Source organism: Rana temporaria, chromosome 13 (assembly GCF_905171775.1).
Source record: "Rana temporaria chromosome 13, aRanTem1.1, whole genome shotgun sequence".
Classification (NCBI taxonomy): domain Eukaryota; kingdom Metazoa; phylum Chordata; class Amphibia; order Anura; family Ranidae; genus Rana; species Rana temporaria.
In genome coordinates this window covers 346,614-363,366 of record NC_053501.1, presented here as the reverse complement: position 1 = coordinate 363,366, position 16,753 = coordinate 346,614, and the positions used below count along the sequence as shown (strand labels likewise).

At 50.6% G+C, this 16,753-nt stretch overlaps 1 protein-coding gene across 1 annotated transcript in view; it reads left to right on the top strand.

Annotated features, from left to right (window-relative positions):
* Window positions 1–11,540: 11,540 nt before the first annotated feature.
* The window catches only part of PPP4R4 (protein phosphatase 4 regulatory subunit 4), an 88,030-nt gene continuing 82,817 nt past the window's right edge, over window positions 11,541–16,753 (top strand). The window contains exons 1-2 of the mRNA XM_040333564.1: window positions 11,541–11,648; window positions 14,775–14,922. Of these exons, the coding sequence (XP_040189498.1) occupies window positions 14,802–14,922 (121 nt within the window). The 5' untranslated portion in view covers window positions 11,541–11,648; window positions 14,775–14,801. The remainder of the gene's footprint in view (window positions 11,649–14,774; window positions 14,923–16,753) is intronic.

Sequence of the window (16,753 nt, the reverse complement as noted above, 5' to 3'; positions counted from 1 at the left end):
ACCGCTGAGGAGGATGGTACACCAGGGGCCTCCCCCTCCATCCTGTCCAGCCTTGACATCTCATCCACTACCTCCTTCTCCATATTGTGCCAGGCCTCAGGGCATCTGCTATAAGGGTGGCCAAGTCGCAGGCACAGGTTGCACCTGATCTTCTGGGTGCAGTCCTTGGCCATATGACCCTGACCCCGACACACTGAGCATATCAAGGCCGAACAGGAGGAGCTAAGGTGGCCCTTCTCTCCACAGCGGTGGCACAGCTTCGGCTGACCAGGGTAGAAGACGGTCATCCTATCCCTCCCTATGAAAGCCGAGGAGGGCAGGTGACGGACAACATTTCCATCCCTGGCCAGCCTGACTGTTACCGACCATCCCCCAGTCCAGATGTTACGCTCATCTAATATTTTATTTGGCTTGGTCAAAACTTCCCCGTAGTTCCTCAACCAGACCTCCAGATCCCTGGCAGGGACGCTCTCATTGGTGAGGATGATAGTGATCTTTTTTACTGTTGACCGCTGCGAAATCGCAACTGGGGCCAGACTTTCCCATTCGGGTCTTGACCTGCACCGGGCCTCATATCGCTCCCAGAACAGGTCAAGACCCTCTGGCTTGGTGAAACTGACTGTATACTCTCGCGTCCCTGACACATGAATAAAAGCATACAAATCATTTACCCCAAAACCCATTTCCAGGATTAAATCCACCACTGCACGCCTTGCAGGTGGGACTGCGCCACCTTCCCATTTGAGGATGACTACATTGCGTCTTGGACCCCCAGCCGAAGCCAGAGACCCAAGACCAGATCCCGGGGGGCTCGAGGTGGTAGCTCGCAAGGGAAAACCCTGCTTGGGGGCGGAGCTGCCAGCAGCAGAGCGCAACACCTGAGCGAAAGTGGGTTTATTGGGGCCAAGACCCCACACCGAAGTCACTTTATGCTGTACATTGTCCACATGAACAGAGTTGGTATTATTGTCCATCATATCTGAACTGGGACCATTGTCCATCATATCTGAACTGGGACCATTGTCCATCATATCTGAACTGGGATGATTTTTATCAGCCACACACACATTCCCATCAGGATCAGTCACTGTTGCTGCTGCAGTACCGGCTGTCGCCTGATGCTGCGCTGTGGAGTCCTGAGCAGCAGTGGGGCAATCAGCTCTGGTCTCAGCAACAGGAGGGTTAATGGGTTCTGCTGGGACTTGCAGTTCCTTCACAGAAATGTCATTTTCTGAACGTGTCTCTTGCTGCATTGCAGCCTCAGCAGGCACATTATTACTGCATACAGGACTGGCAGTCTTATTATTGGGCACATTATCAGTCATTGATGGTACATACACAGTCTTATCCACAACATGGGGCTTAGCTGGCTTCACTTTATCAGGTACACCATCTGCAATATCTTCATCATTAAAGACCATCCGATCCCCCCGCACAGGAGACTCCATTACCTGGATCACCCTCAGCATGCCTCCTGAGTCCTGGGAAGGCATTGGGGTGCTTACCTCTCCCTGGGGGGGCAGGGGGTCAGAACTGGGGGTCTCCTCCTCCTCCACCTCCATCTTTGTCACCTTTGCAAACCTCCTTTCGTTGCAGAACTTTTCCTTGAAAGGACCATCCCTTCCTTCCATTATGGCCACGATGGTCTCTTGATGGTCCACACGTACCTTGGCCAATTGGATCTCTGGATCCATGGATCCGCGTTTCTGGCTATGTAAGCCTTCACGTTGCCTTTGCAGGCGCTTCAGCTCCGCACGTAGCTTGTACAGCTTATCCCTCTCCCGGTTTAGGACTTTTATGCCGGCCACCACTCGCTCCCGAATGGCCTCCGAGCCTTCATCCACACCAGGGGCAGAGAGATCACCAGCTGAGGCTTGTAGAGGGGCAGACATGCCAGCAGATGGCCCAGGAGATGGCTGAGAGCCTCCAGCAGGGGAGGCCCCACTGCCCTCCATGGCTTCCCCAGAAAGGGGCCAGGAGAGCTGGGAGAGATTTCCAGGCAACTCCCTTCTCACACAGCAGCTTCAGACACACCTTCCTCCTCACACACCTGTGCTCCAATGATGGATGGGACACTATTCCTCCCACTGACACCAATGATGGGACACTATTCCTCCCACTGACACCAATGATGGGACACTATTCCTCCCACTGACACCAATGATGGGACACTATTCCTCCCACTGACACCAATGATGGGACACTATTCCATCCAAAACTAACACCAATGGATGGGACACTATTCCCCCCACTGACACCAATGATGGGACACTATTCCTTCCACTGACACCAATGATGGGACACAATTCCCCCCACTGACACCAATGATGGGACACTATTCCTCCCACCGACACCAATGATGGGACACTATTCCCCCCACTGACACCAATGATGGGACACTATTGATCTTTTATTGAAAAGAATCAAGCAACCAATTTTATACAAAAGTAAAAAACAAAACTATAGTACAAAACTTCAAACATAAATCCAAGGAATACACATCCAGGTTCAGAATATATACAATATATACACTATACACCACCACCAAAACATTACTACAAAACTATTTACACAAAGCAGCAGAGAGGGCCTAAGAGGCACAACCCGTCACCTATGTACGCAGCCATTTATCAAAAATGTATCAAAAATAATAATCTAGGGTGATAAGAGACAGACAGCCACACCCGGGAAAGAGACTCCTGGCAGTCAGGGAGGCTTGAAACCCCTCCACGCCTTCAGCCAAGCCCCCTGACCCCGCTTGTCTCTCTCAAGCCCCCGAATCTTCCCCACCTCATGCACAATGTCATACACCACCACCTCAACAGGAAGGATTTTTTGCCGAATGCTGACCTGACACCGTGCGTTCCAGGTGAAATAACGGACCACTAGACTAACTAAAAAAAGTGTATCCAAACAAAAACCTCCACCGGTACTGAATGCTCCGTACACCCACTCGGCATAACCCAGCCTGGAGAGGAAAGGAACACCGAGCGCCCGCCCCACCTGTTTGTACACTTCTATGTTAAAAGGGCAACGAAGCAGAAAATGGTCCATAGTCTCCTCCTCACCTGCACACTCCTCCCGAGGACAGCTACGATCCACCCCACTGCGGAATTTCAAATTGCCCCGAACATAGAGCCTCCCATGGAAGCACAACCAGGCCAGATCCCTAAATTTAGGAGGTATTCTATCCAAATTAATTAGTCTCAACCCCGCCCTCAAAACTGGGCCTGGGCAATCCCTTAAGGCCAGTGGGTCATGAAAGACTTCGCTCAAGACTCGACTCATAAGGTCTTTCCTCGGAACCGATCTGAGATCTTCAGCCGACAATCGCCACTGCCGCAGTAACTTCAGGCACGGAGCTACATAGGCTGGTAGCTGACCACGATGACCCCTGCGATTCTTCACTTGGCCACCTTCTTCCCAAAGTCGCAGAAAAGGACTAAACCAAGATCTAAATATGCCTGCCCATCCAGGAGGTTCCACTGCAAGCATACTACCAATGTTAAACTTGAGAAAAAGCAGTGAAAAGAAAAGAATTGGGTTGACCATACCTAAGCCACCCTCCCTCCTGGATAGGTAGGTGACATTCCTCTTGATGGGGTTCAGTCTGTTCCCCCACAGCATCTGGAAGAACACACTACTGACCCTAGCATAGAGAGACACTGGCAAGATGCAGACAAAGCTGACATACAAGAAGATCGGAATCAGGTAGGTCTTAATCAGATCAACCCTTTCCCTCATAGATAACTTCCATCTCTTCCAGTTGACCACCTTAGCATTGGCAATTTCCAGTCTGCCTTCCCAGTTTTTGAGGCCATAATCGCCGGGTCCAAATTCAATGCCTAGTATCTTAATTCTTTCCCGGGGCACTGGAAAGGTGTCCGGGAGATCAAACCCCTCACCTTCCTTTCCCATCCAGAAAACTTCGCTCTTTTCCTGATTGATCTTGGAGCCTGATGCTTCAGAATACCGTGATGTCAGAGAGACCACCTCCTCCGCCTCATCCGTCCCAGTGACAATCACTGATACATCGTCCGCATAAGCAACAACCCTCAATGGCGGCTCACCCGGGAGCCCCACTGGTACCCCACACAACATGCCGCTCTCTAGCCTCCTGATGAAGGGGTCGATTGCAAACACATAGAGCAGGGGACTCAGGGGACAGCCCTGGCGCACCCCGGAGCCAACCTCAAAGGACTGCCCAACCCAACCATTAACAAGAGGGAAGCTTTCTGCCCCCTTATACAAGACTTTCAGCCAATCAACAAAACCACCCGGCAGACCGTACTTACTAAGGAGCAACCACAGGTACTCATGGTTAACACGATCAAAAGCCTTTGCCTGATCCAATGTCAGCAAGTACTTTCCCCAGCCTGCAGCCCTGCACCGCTCCAAGGCCTCCCGGACAGCTAACACCGCTGTGAAGGTACTCCTACCCTGGACCGAACAGTGCTGATGGCGAGAAAGCAAAGACTCTGCTACTGACGACAGGCGCCAGAAAAATATCTTCGCCAGTATCTTTCTATCGACATTAAGAAGGCTGATGGGGCGCCAATTCTCAATCATCGAAGGATCTTTACCCTTTGACAGAAGAATCACAGCCGAGTGCCTCATGGAAGGGGATAGCACCCCCTCAGCAAGACAACTGTTAAAAACCTCTACCAAATGTGGGGCCAGAATAGACTTAAAGGCTTTGTAGAACTCAGCCGTCAAGCCATCCGGTCCGGGTGACTTTTTGATGGCAAGCTGTTCAATTGCCCTCATCACCTCTTCAACTGTGATCTCCTCTGTCAAATTCATCAATGGAACATCTCCACCATTTAGACCTGGAGTAGAGTCCAAAAAGCTTTCCATCTTGTCACGGTCAAGCTCTTTCCTTCCAAGAAGGTCGGCATAAAAGGACCTCACGACCTCCAGAATCCCTGACCTGGACTTTGTCACGGAACCTGTACTGTCCTTAAGGCCAACGACCGCTTTAACAGCTACACCTTGTTTGCAGTTCTGGTAAGGGTCAGGCGAGTGGTACTTCCCATAGTCCCTCTCCAGAACCAAAGAGGCATGCCGGTCATATTGACACTTCCTGAGAAGGAGTTTCACTTCAGAGATTGCCCCAGGATCTCCTCCTCTCGAGACAAGAATATCCAGCTTCCTCCGCAAACGTTGGTAGGTCATGTATTTATTAAACTGTGTTCTATTGGCTAGGCCCCTGAAGAATCCAGCGATCCTCTTTTTGGTCAGCTCCCACCACTCAGCCTTGCTGCTACAAAAGTCCAGGAGGGTCACCTGTGCCTGAAAGAATTCCTCAAAGGATTGTCTAACATGTTCTTCCTTGAGTAGAGTCGAATTCAATCTCCAGATGCCCTTTCCTCTCTGAGGGGCGTCTGAAGCATTCAGGGCCACAGATAGCATACAGTGATCAGAGAACTCTACTGCAAGCACCACTGGGGGTGAGAAAGCAGAGGCCTCCTTCAAAAAAAAACTGTCTATCCTACTCTGACTATTACCACGATGAAAGGTGAACCCGGTGTCATCCGGGAGGTGCGCAATGTGCACATCCACAAGACCAGCATCCCTAACCATACTATTTAAAAAAACGCTATCATATCCCAGCCTGTCCTTGAAGGCCTTCCTGTCCTTGGGCCTAGTTACTGTATTAAAGTCACCTCCAAAGACCACTTGCCGGGATGTAAAAAGAAATGGCTTGATCCTTGTAAAAAGGCATTTCCTGTCCCACTTTGTGTGCGGCCCATAGATATTAATTAGGCGCAGGTCCTGCCCTCCCACAAGGACGTCTAAGACCATACATCTCCCAATCTCCACCTCAATAACCCGCCGGACAGTTACCATGCCGGTTTTAAACAACACCGCCACACCGCCGTAAGGCTCGGCCGCAAGAGACCAGTAAGATGGACCATACCTCCACTCTCTCTTGGCCATATGAATATCTGCCAAGGAGGTGAGCCTAGTCTCTTGCAAAAATAAAATTTCAGCATCTAATTGGCTGAACAAAAAGAAGGCCATAGAGCGAGCTCTCACTGACTTAATGCTGGCGACATTTATTGTCGCCACTTTTAACGGAGGGGGAACCGCCATTTGGGTTATTGGGTGGATTGCTTCTTAGCTCCCCTCTGCTGCTCATCACCAGAAGCCTCCCTCTTTCTTGAGGCCGCCTCCAACTCCATCTCTGACTCAGAGCTCAGCTCTGAAGAAGCTCCAGATGAGGAAATATCCCACCTAGAGGACCTATGACGGGTGGAGACCTGCACCGGAGCTTCCCGCCCCCGTTCCGTCCTCACCGCCTGCTTCTTCCGCCGCCCAACTTTCCTTCTCTCCTCCAGGTACTTGAGGTCAGCCTCAGAGATGCCCTCATCCCTTGTTTTTTTCTTTGAAGCGACCTTTTTAGTACCCGCTATCACTCCTGATGGGGGGGGTAAATCCGACTTAACAGGGATAGACTTCTGGGGGGTAACTGACTCAGGGGGCACAGACTTGGAAGGTTCTAACACAAGAGGAGCGGGTACAGTAGGCTGGGGGGACACAGATACAGATACAGAAGGAGTACTTACAGACACAGAAGGGGTGGTCACAGGAACTGGGGAGGGAACTGGGGAGGAAACCGGGGAGGGATCCTGAGCAGGACCAGGGGGGTCGGTCACCGCTGAGGAGGATGGTACACCAGGGGCCTCCCCCTCCATCCTGTCCAGCCTTGACATCTCATCCACTACCTCCTTCTCCATATTGTGCCAGGCCTCAGGGCATCTGCTATAAGGGTGGCCAAGTCGCAGGCACAGGTTGCACCTGATCTTCTGGGTGCAGTCCTTGGCCATATGACCCTGACCCCGACACACTGAGCATATCAAGGCCGAACAGGAGGAGCTAAGGTGGCCCTTCTCTCCACAGCGGTGGCACAGCTTCGGCTGACCAGGGTAGAAGACGGTCATCCTATCCCTCCCTATGAAAGCCGAGGAGGGCAGGTGACGGACAACATTTCCATCCCTGGCCAGCCTGACTGTTACCGACCATCCCCCAGTCCAGATGTTACGCTCATCTAATATTTTATTTGGCTTGGTCAAAACTTCCCCGTAGTTCCTCAACCAGACCTCCAGATCCCTGGCAGGGACGCTCTCATTGGTGAGGATGATAGTGATCTTTTTTACTGTTGACCGCTGCGAAATCGCAACTGGGGCCAGACTTTCCCATTCGGGTCTTGACCTGCACCGGGCCTCATATCGCTCCCAGAACAGGTCAAGACCCTCTGGCTTGGTGAAACTGACTGTATACTCTCGCGTCCCTGACACATGAATAAAAGCATACAAATCATTTACCCCAAAACCCATTTCCAGGATTAAATCCACCACTGCACGCCTTGCAGGTGGGACTGCGCCACCTTCCCATTTGAGGATGACTACATTGCGTCTTGGACCCCCAGCCGAAGCCAGAGACCCAAGACCAGATCCCGGGGGGCTCGAGGTGGTAGCTCGCAAGGGAAAACCCTGCTTGGGGGCGGAGCTGCCAGCAGCAGAGCGCAACACCTGAGCGAAAGTGGGTTTATTGGGGCCAAGACCCCACACCGAAGTCACTTTATGCTGTACATTGTCCACATGAACAGAGTTGGTATTATTGTCCATCATATCTGAACTGGGACCATTGTCCATCATATCTGAACTGGGACCATTGTCCATCATATCTGAACTGGGATGATTTTTATCAGCCACACACACATTCCCATCAGGATCAGTCACTGTTGCTGCTGCAGTACCGGCTGTCGCCTGATGCTGCGCTGTGGAGTCCTGAGCAGCAGTGGGGCAATCAGCTCTGGTCTCAGCAACAGGAGGGTTAATGGGTTCTGCTGGGACTTGCAGTTCCTTCACAGAAATGTCATTTTCTGAACGTGTCTCTTGCTGCATTGCAGCCTCAGCAGGCACATTATTACTGCATACAGGACTGGCAGTCTTATTATTGGGCACATTATCAGTCATTGATGGTACATACACAGTCTTATCCACAACATGGGGCTTAGCTGGCTTCACTTTATCAGGTACACCATCTGCAATATCTTCATCATTAAAGACCATCCGATCCCCCCGCACAGGAGACTCCATTACCTGGATCACCCTCAGCATGCCTCCTGAGTCCTGGGAAGGCATTGGGGTGCTTACCTCTCCCTGGGGGGGCAGGGGGTCAGAACTGGGGGTCTCCTCCTCCTCCACCTCCATCTTTGTCACCTTTGCAAACCTCCTTTCGTTGCAGAACTTTTCCTTGAAAGGACCATCCCTTCCTTCCATTATGGCCACGATGGTCTCTTGATGGTCCACACGGACCTTGGCCAATTGGATCTCTGGATCCATGGATCCGCGTTTCTGGCTATGTAAGCCTTCACGTTGCCTTTGCAGGCGCTTCAGCTCCGCACGTAGCTTGTACAGCTTATCCCTCTCCCGGTTTAGGACTTTTATGCCGGCCACCACTCGCTCCCGAATGGCCTCCGAGCCTTCATCCACACCAGGGGCAGAGAGATCACCAGCTGAGGCTTGTAGAGGGGCAGACATGCCAGCAGATGGCCCAGGAGATGGCTGAGAGCCTCCAGCAGGGGAGGCCCCGCTGCCCTCCATGGCTTCCCCAGAAAGGGGCCAGGAGAGCTGGGAGAGATTTCCAGGCAACTCCCTTCTCACACAGCAGCTTCAGACACACCTTCCTCCTCACACACCTGTGCTCCAATGATGGATGGGACACTATTCCTCCCACTGACACCAATGATGGGACACTATTCCTCCCACTGACACCAATGATGGGGCACTATTCCTCCCACTGACACCAATGATGGGACACTATTCCTCCCACTGACACCAATGATGGGACACTATTCCATCCAAAACTAACACCAATGGATGGGACACTATTCCCCCCACTGACACCAATGATGGGACACTATTCCTTCCACTGACACCAATGATGGGACACAATTCCCCCCACTGACACCAATGATGGGACACTATTCCTCCCACCGACACCAATGATGGGACACTATTCCCCCCACTGACACCAATGATGGGACACTATTCCTCCCACTGACACCAATGATGGGACACTATTCCTCCCACTGACACCAATGATGGGACACTATTCCTCCCACTGACACCAATGATGGGACACTATTCCTCCCACTGACACCAATGATGGGACACTATTCCTCCCACCGACACCAATGATGGGACACTATTCCTCCCACTGACACCAATGATGGGACACTATTCCTCCCACCGACACCAATGATGGGACACTATTCCTCCCACTGACACCAATGATGGGACACTATTCCTCCCACTGACACCAATGATGGGACACTATTCCTCCCACTGACACCAATGATGGGACACTATTCCTCCCACTGACACCAATGATGGGACACTATTCCTCCCACTGACACCAATGATGGGACACTATACCTCCCACTGACACCAGGAAAAGAGGGGGAGGATCAAAGAAAAAGGAGAGAAAGATCACCAAAGACAGCTAGAGAGGGGGATGGGGGAAATTCGGATCGAGAGATAAAAAGCGAAAGACGGGAACATCCTAAAATATACCAGAAGGAGATTTCATAGAATGCGAGTGGAAGGAACTCGGGGAGCATTAAATGTCTGGGGGTGAGGGGGGCAAATTACTTGTCTTGGGTACTGACAACCCCCGCTACGAACATTTCACTGTTAGGGGCCCCACAACTTGGGAAATGTTATCAAGGGGCCACATCACTAAGAAGGTTGAGAACCTCTGCTAAAAAAAAAGATACACACATTATATATTTCTTTTTAGCAGAGGCCCTAGAGAATAAAATGGTATGTACTGTTTGGGGGTCCTAAGTCATTTTCTAGCAAACAGATTTCTTGTGAGAAGTGTCAGAATTGGCGCGGTAGGGGAGTGGGTAACTGATGCGTTGCGGTGTGAATGAGCGTTCCATTAAAGTTTTTCTGCCCCCCGGGTTACGTGGCGCATTATGACAGGTCCTCTTTTCCGTTGGCGGTAGTTCAGCGTTTAGCGCTCTGTGATTCGCCGGGACGCAAGGTGTCACGTAGCTGGTGGAGATGAAGCTGGAGAGGGGGCTTCTCTTGCACCGCATGTAGTGATGACAGCGAGACCAGAGGCGGGGTCAGTACACAGTCAGGCAGCAAGGTGCAGGAACATCAGGCAGATGTAAAGTGATGGCGTGTACGCGGCAAAGTGTCACATGAAGTGATGGCGTGTACGCGGCAAAGTGTCACATGAAGTGATGGCGTGTACGCGGCAAAGTGTCACATGAAGTGATGGTGTGTACGTGGCAAAGTGTCACATGAAGTGATGGCGTGTACGCGGCAAAGTGTCACATAAAGTGATGGCGTGTACGCGGCAAAGTGTCACATGAAGTGATGGCGTGTACGCGGCAAAGTGTCACATGAAGTGATGGTGTGTACGCGGCAAAGTGTCACATGAAGTGATGGTGTGTATGCGGCAAAGTGTCACATAAAGTGATGGTGTGTACGCGGCAAAGTGTCACATGAAGTGATGGAGTGTACGCGGCAAAGTGTCACATGAAGTGATGGTGTGTACGCGGCAAAGTGTCACATGAAGTGATGGTGTGTACGCGGCAAAGTGTCACATAAAGTGATGGTGTGTACGCGGCAAAGTGTCACATGAAGTGATGGTGTGTACGCGGCAAAGTGTCACATGAAGTGATGGCGTGTACGCGGCAAAGTGTCACATGAAGTGATGGCGTGTACGCGGCAAAGTGTCACATGAAGTGATGGTGTGTACGCGGCAAAAGTGTCACATGAAGTGATGGTGTGTACGCGGCAAAGTGTCACATGAAGTGATGGCGTGTACGCGGCAAAGTGTCACATAAAGTGATGGTGTGTACGCGGCAAAGTGTCACATGAAGTGATGGCGTGTACGCGGCAAAGTGTCACATGAAGTGATGGTGTGTACGCGGCAAAGTGTCACATGAAGTGATGGCGTGTACGCGGCAAAGTGTCACATAAAGTGATGGCGTGTACGCGGCAAAGTGTCACATGAAGTGATGGTGTGTACGCGGCAAAGTGTCACATGAAGTGATGGTGTGTACGCGGCAAAGTGTCACATAAAGTGATGGTGTGTACGCGGCAAAGTGTCACATGAAGTGATGGTGTGTACGCGGCAAAGTGTCACATAAAGTGATGGCGTGTACGCGGCAAAGTGTCACATGAAGTGATGGTGTGTACGCGGCAAAGTGTCACATGAAGTGATGGCGTGTACGCGGCAAAGTGTCACATGAAGTGATGGTGTGTACGTGGCAAAGTGTCACATGAAGTGATGGCGTGTACGCGGCAAAGTGTCACATGAAGTGATGGCGTGTACGCGGCAAAGTGTCACATGAAGTGATGGTGTGTACGCGGCAAAGTGTCACATGATTGTGAAGTGGAAGGAAGATGGGGGAGGGGGGGAGGGGGGTGTAGTTGGCGCCATGACGCGGCGCGCTCCCCACCAGTAGGGATTCGTCATGTGATATTATCTCACCTTCCATGTCGTCTCCTTGCAGCTCCGGTCAGGACATCCAGGGGACCAGCGTGGTGGCCAACCTACCCGTCCTCATCCGTCAGAATCCCTCCGATACCCTGAGGAGAGTCGTGCCAAAAGTCCGAGTAAGTTCCTTGTCTTCCCTCGCCTCTCACCCTTATCCCAGGCAGGCTGGGGTAGGCTGGGATAGATCGGGATAGATCAGGATAGATCGGGATAGGTTGGTATAGATCGGGATAGGTTGGTATAGATCGGGATAGGTTGGGATAGATCGGGATAGGTCGGGATAGATTGGGATAGGTTGGTATAGATCGGGATAGATTGGGATAGATCGGGATAGGTTGGTATAGATCGGGATAGGTTGGTATAGATCGGGATAGGTTGGGATAGATCGGGATAGGTTGGTATAGATCGGGATAGATTGGGATAGATCGGTATAGATCAGGATAGATCGGGATAGGTTGGTATAGATTGGGATAGATTGGTATAGATCGGGATAGGTTGGTATAGATTGGGATAGATTGGTATAGATCGGGATAGGTTGGTATAGATCGGGATAGATTGGGATAGATCGGTATAGATCAGGATAGATCGGGATAGGTTGGTATAGATTGGGATAGATTGGTATAGATCGGGATAGGTTGGTATAGATTGGGATAGATTGGTATAGATCGGGATAGGTTGGTATAGATCGGGATAGATTGGGATAGATCGGGATAGGTTGGGATAGATCAGTATAGATCGGTATCGATCAGTATAGGTTGGTATAGATCGGGATAGGTTGATATCGATCAGTATAGGTTGGTATAGATCGGTATAGGTTGGTATAGATCGGTATAGGTCGGTATAGATCGGTATAGATCGGTATCGATCAGTATAGATTGGGATAGATCGGGATAGGTTGGTATCGATCAGTATAGGTTGGGATAGATCGGTATCGATCAGTATAGGTTGGTATAGATCGGTATCGATCAGTATAGGTTGGTATAGATCGGTATAGGTCGGTATAGATCAGTATAGGTTGGTATAGATCGGTATAGATCAGTATAGATCGGTATAGATCGGTATCGATCAGTATAGATTGGGATAGATCGGGATAGGTTGGTATCGATCAGTATAGGTTGGGATAGATCGGTATCGATCGGTATAGGTTGGTATAGATCGGTATAGGTCGGTATAGATCAGTATAGGTTGGGATAGATCGGTATTGATCAGTATAGATCGGTATAGATCGGTATAGATCAGTATAGATCGGTATAGATCGGTATCGATCAGTATAGATTGGGATAGATCGGGATAGGTTGGTATCGATCAGTATAGGTTGGGATAGATCGGTATCGATCAGTATAGGTTGGTATAGATCGGTATCGATCAGTATAGGTTGGTATAGATCGGTATAGGTCGGTATAGATCAGTATAGGTTGGGATAGATCGGTATTGATCAGTATAGATCGGTATAGATCGGTATAGATCAGTATAGATCGGTATAGGTTGAGATAGATCGGTATAGATCAGTATAGATCGGTATCGATCAGTATAGGTTGGTATAGATCGGTATAGGTTGGGATATGTGACGGATCTCAGATACCCCAGGTGGGCACATCCGCCAGACCTGTGTCTCCTGTCCTCCAAACGCACCCACAGCCCGCAGAGTCGCCATAACCAGCCCTTAACCCCTCAATCACGAGACAATCCACACAGGAGCTGAGGGTTAAACATCCAGAGCTTAAACTCTTTATTAAATTCCAAGACATACAGTTACACAGAGCTAGGGACACTCCCCTTAGCCAACAACCAATGGGAACTGAACATTTGTACATTGAAACAGTCTACAGATACCTAATGAGATTATGGTAAGCAGGCAGCCTCAATACACACCCCCTGCGGAGAGATGTCTGCAGTCCAGGCCATTGTCTATGTGTCATGAATCAACACAATTAGACACAGCAACAAGAGGGGGGGGAAGGGCTGTAACATTACATCCATGCCAGCTTGTCCCGGGTCTCCAGTATCTTCTGGCCCATAGTCTGTCGGTAGGAGGCACGGGCACAGTTCTTTCCAAAACACACAGTGACAGTGGGTTCTGTCACAGGATAGATCGGTATCGATCAGGATAGATTGGGATAGATCGGTATCGATCGGTATAGATTGGGATAGATCGGTATCGATCAGGATAGATCGGTATAGATCAGTATAGATTGGGATAGATCGGTATCGATCAGGATAGATTGGGATAGATCGGTATCGATCAGGATAGATTGGGATAGATCGGTATCGATCGGTATAGATTGGGATAGATCGGTATCGATCAGTATAGATCGATCAGTATAGATTGGGATAGATCGGTATCGATCAGGATAGATTGGGATAGATCGGTATCGATCAGGATAGATTGGGATAGATCGGTATAGATCGGTATAGATCAGTATAGATCAGTATAGGTTGGTATAGATCGGTATAGATCAGTATAGATCGGGACAGTTGGTATAGATCGGTATCGATCAGTATAGATTGGGATAGATCGATCAGTATAGATCAGTATAGATCGGTATCGATCAGTATAGATCGGGATAGATCGATCAGTATAGATTGGGATAGAACCTCTGTAAGTTTTCTCTGCTCTCTGTGTCCCTGTTGTGAGATTTTCAGTCACTTCCTGTCTCGGAGGCACATCAGGAAGTGACAGAGAATCCCCATTGAAGACTCTCGCCTCACCTCCTTACCCGCTGTCCCCGATCATGGCCAAGTATTGGGGGGTACTACCTCTATCGCAGAGATAGGGAGGGGTAAAAGGGGGAGGGGTATGCCTGTATATCATAAATGGAGTGAGTGATCCCGCCCAATGGAAGGAAAGTCAGCCGCCAATAGATAAGAACTGCGCCCCTCCCCCCCGGGCCCTGTCACCTAAGTGTAGTAAACCAATGGAATGAGGAAAAGTAGACGTGGCGCCGCCCTTTCTGTGCATGGGGGAAATGAGACAAATCTGAATGATAATATTATGCTGACACGCTCCAGATGACGTCAGCACGACGAAACCGGTAGGGCGGGGGGTGAAGATGGGGGGGGGGGGGGCACAGGATAGGCCGGCCCTGGTAACATTATGAGGTGTGTCAGGACATCAGGGGATGATTGGCTTGTCCCGCTGATCGTTTCCTCCGCCCCCCCCCCCTCTCAGAGATCCCAAAGATGATTCTGTGGCCCCCCCACATCGCAGATCACATAACAATGTGTGTTGTATTGACGTCCCGCAGGAGGTCCTCCATGTGTCGGGGGTGGAGATGCAGCTGACGGCGGCCTATTCCTTCCTGACCATCCTACAAGAGGAGTCGCTTCCGGTGCATTCCTACAGCCTGTCCTTCCTGCAGATCATCCTCCAGAACATGGAGCACCGAGACTCGGGTGAGGGGCGCCCCCTGTGCCATCCAATGCCCCCTGTGCCATCCAATGCCCCCTGTGCCATCCAATGCCACCTGTGCCACCCAATGCCACCTCCATCTTCCCGATCATTTCATGTACTCCGCCCCCCTCTGAGGTCATACAATGTAACTTCATGTACTCCTCCCCCGCTGTACATCGCACTGTAGCGTCACACTGTAGTACGTCTCCTCTAGCTTCTGGGTTCTATGCCCTTCTGTATTGTGAACACAGGAGATCGGCTCCTCAGTATGAGAAGATTTTGCAACGCATTCCCTGATTGGACAAAGAGGAAAGTGTGATGTCACTCCCCACCTCATCCAATCACACGACCCTTTGCATTGGTTGAGAGAATAATTAGAAAGGAATCTGTAGAATATTCTCACATTTACGTCTAGATCAGAGGTTCTCATCCTTCTAGGGCCCCTTGATAACATTTGTGGGGGCCCCTAACAGTGACCTTGTCATAGCGGGGGTTGTCCGCACCCGGGGCAAGTCATGTGCGCCCCTCACCCACAGACATTTAGCCCCGGTGGTGTAACTCACTGCCTCCGGCTTCTCTGTGTCTCCGGCTCTGTGGTGTCTCAGTGACCCCTCTGCCCAAATCAGGAGATGGGGTCACCTCCAGCCCCTCCCACTTCACATTCCTCACCAGTCAGCTGACCTCTAGTCTCCGCCCCCCAGCCATGCCGTAAACTGAATGGGCGGCTGCGAAGAGGCTGAGTGGGCAGCTGTGGGCTCCAGGGACAGCCCTGCTGGGTGGCTGCAAAGAGGCTGGGAGAGGGGTGCCGGCTTCAGGGACAGCCCAGGATTCGGTGACCCCCCCCTGGCAAATCATCATTCGACCCCCGAGGGCCCCCGACCCCCAGGCTGAGAACCACTGCTCTAGAGAAAATCAGTTCAAGAAAAGGGCAACAGTGGCACAACACAGGGCAACAAATGGGCAATGATGGGCATACACGGGCAATCACTGCACTGCACTGGTAAGAATAGGGTAACGGTGGCAATACACAGGGCAACAAATAGGCAATGATGGGCATACACGGGCAATCACTGCACTACATTGGTAAGAATTGGGTAACGGTGGCAATACACAGGGCAACAAGAGGGCAATGATGGGCATACACGAGCAATCACAGAACTACATTGGTAAGAATTGGGTAACGGTGGCAATACACAGGGCAACAAGAGGGCAATGATGGGCATACACGAGCAATCACAGAACTACATCGGTAAGAATTGGGTAACGGTGGCAATACACAGGGCAACAAATAGGCAATGATGGGCATACACGGGCAATCACAGAACTACATTGGTAAGAATTGGGTAACGGTGGCAATACACAGGCAGCAAAGGGGCAGCTGTGATAATAAAATACGGGCAGAAAATTTCCAATCAATAGACATTTTTTTCATGGGGGCAATACCTACACATAGGCAGCGTTGGCAATACACGGGCAATACCTACACATAGGCAGCGTTGGCAATACACGGGCAATACCTACACATAGGCAGCGTTGGCAATACACGGGCAATCACCGTTTTACATTGGTAAGAATCGGATGATGGTGGGAATACAAAGGCAACAAATGGGCAAGGAAAACCTCCCGGGGCCACAGTGAGGTAGATGAGGCCACAGAAGGGCCCTGCGGAGGGAAATCTCCCTCATCTGTCCTGTGACAGGTGCTCTTTACTGACCTCTCGGATATCGGAATGTACTCTTCTCTCTAATTGGTTGTTCCTGTGACAGGTGCTCTTTACTGACCTCTCCTATGTCGGAATGTACTCTTCTCTCTAATTGGTTGTTCCTGTGACAG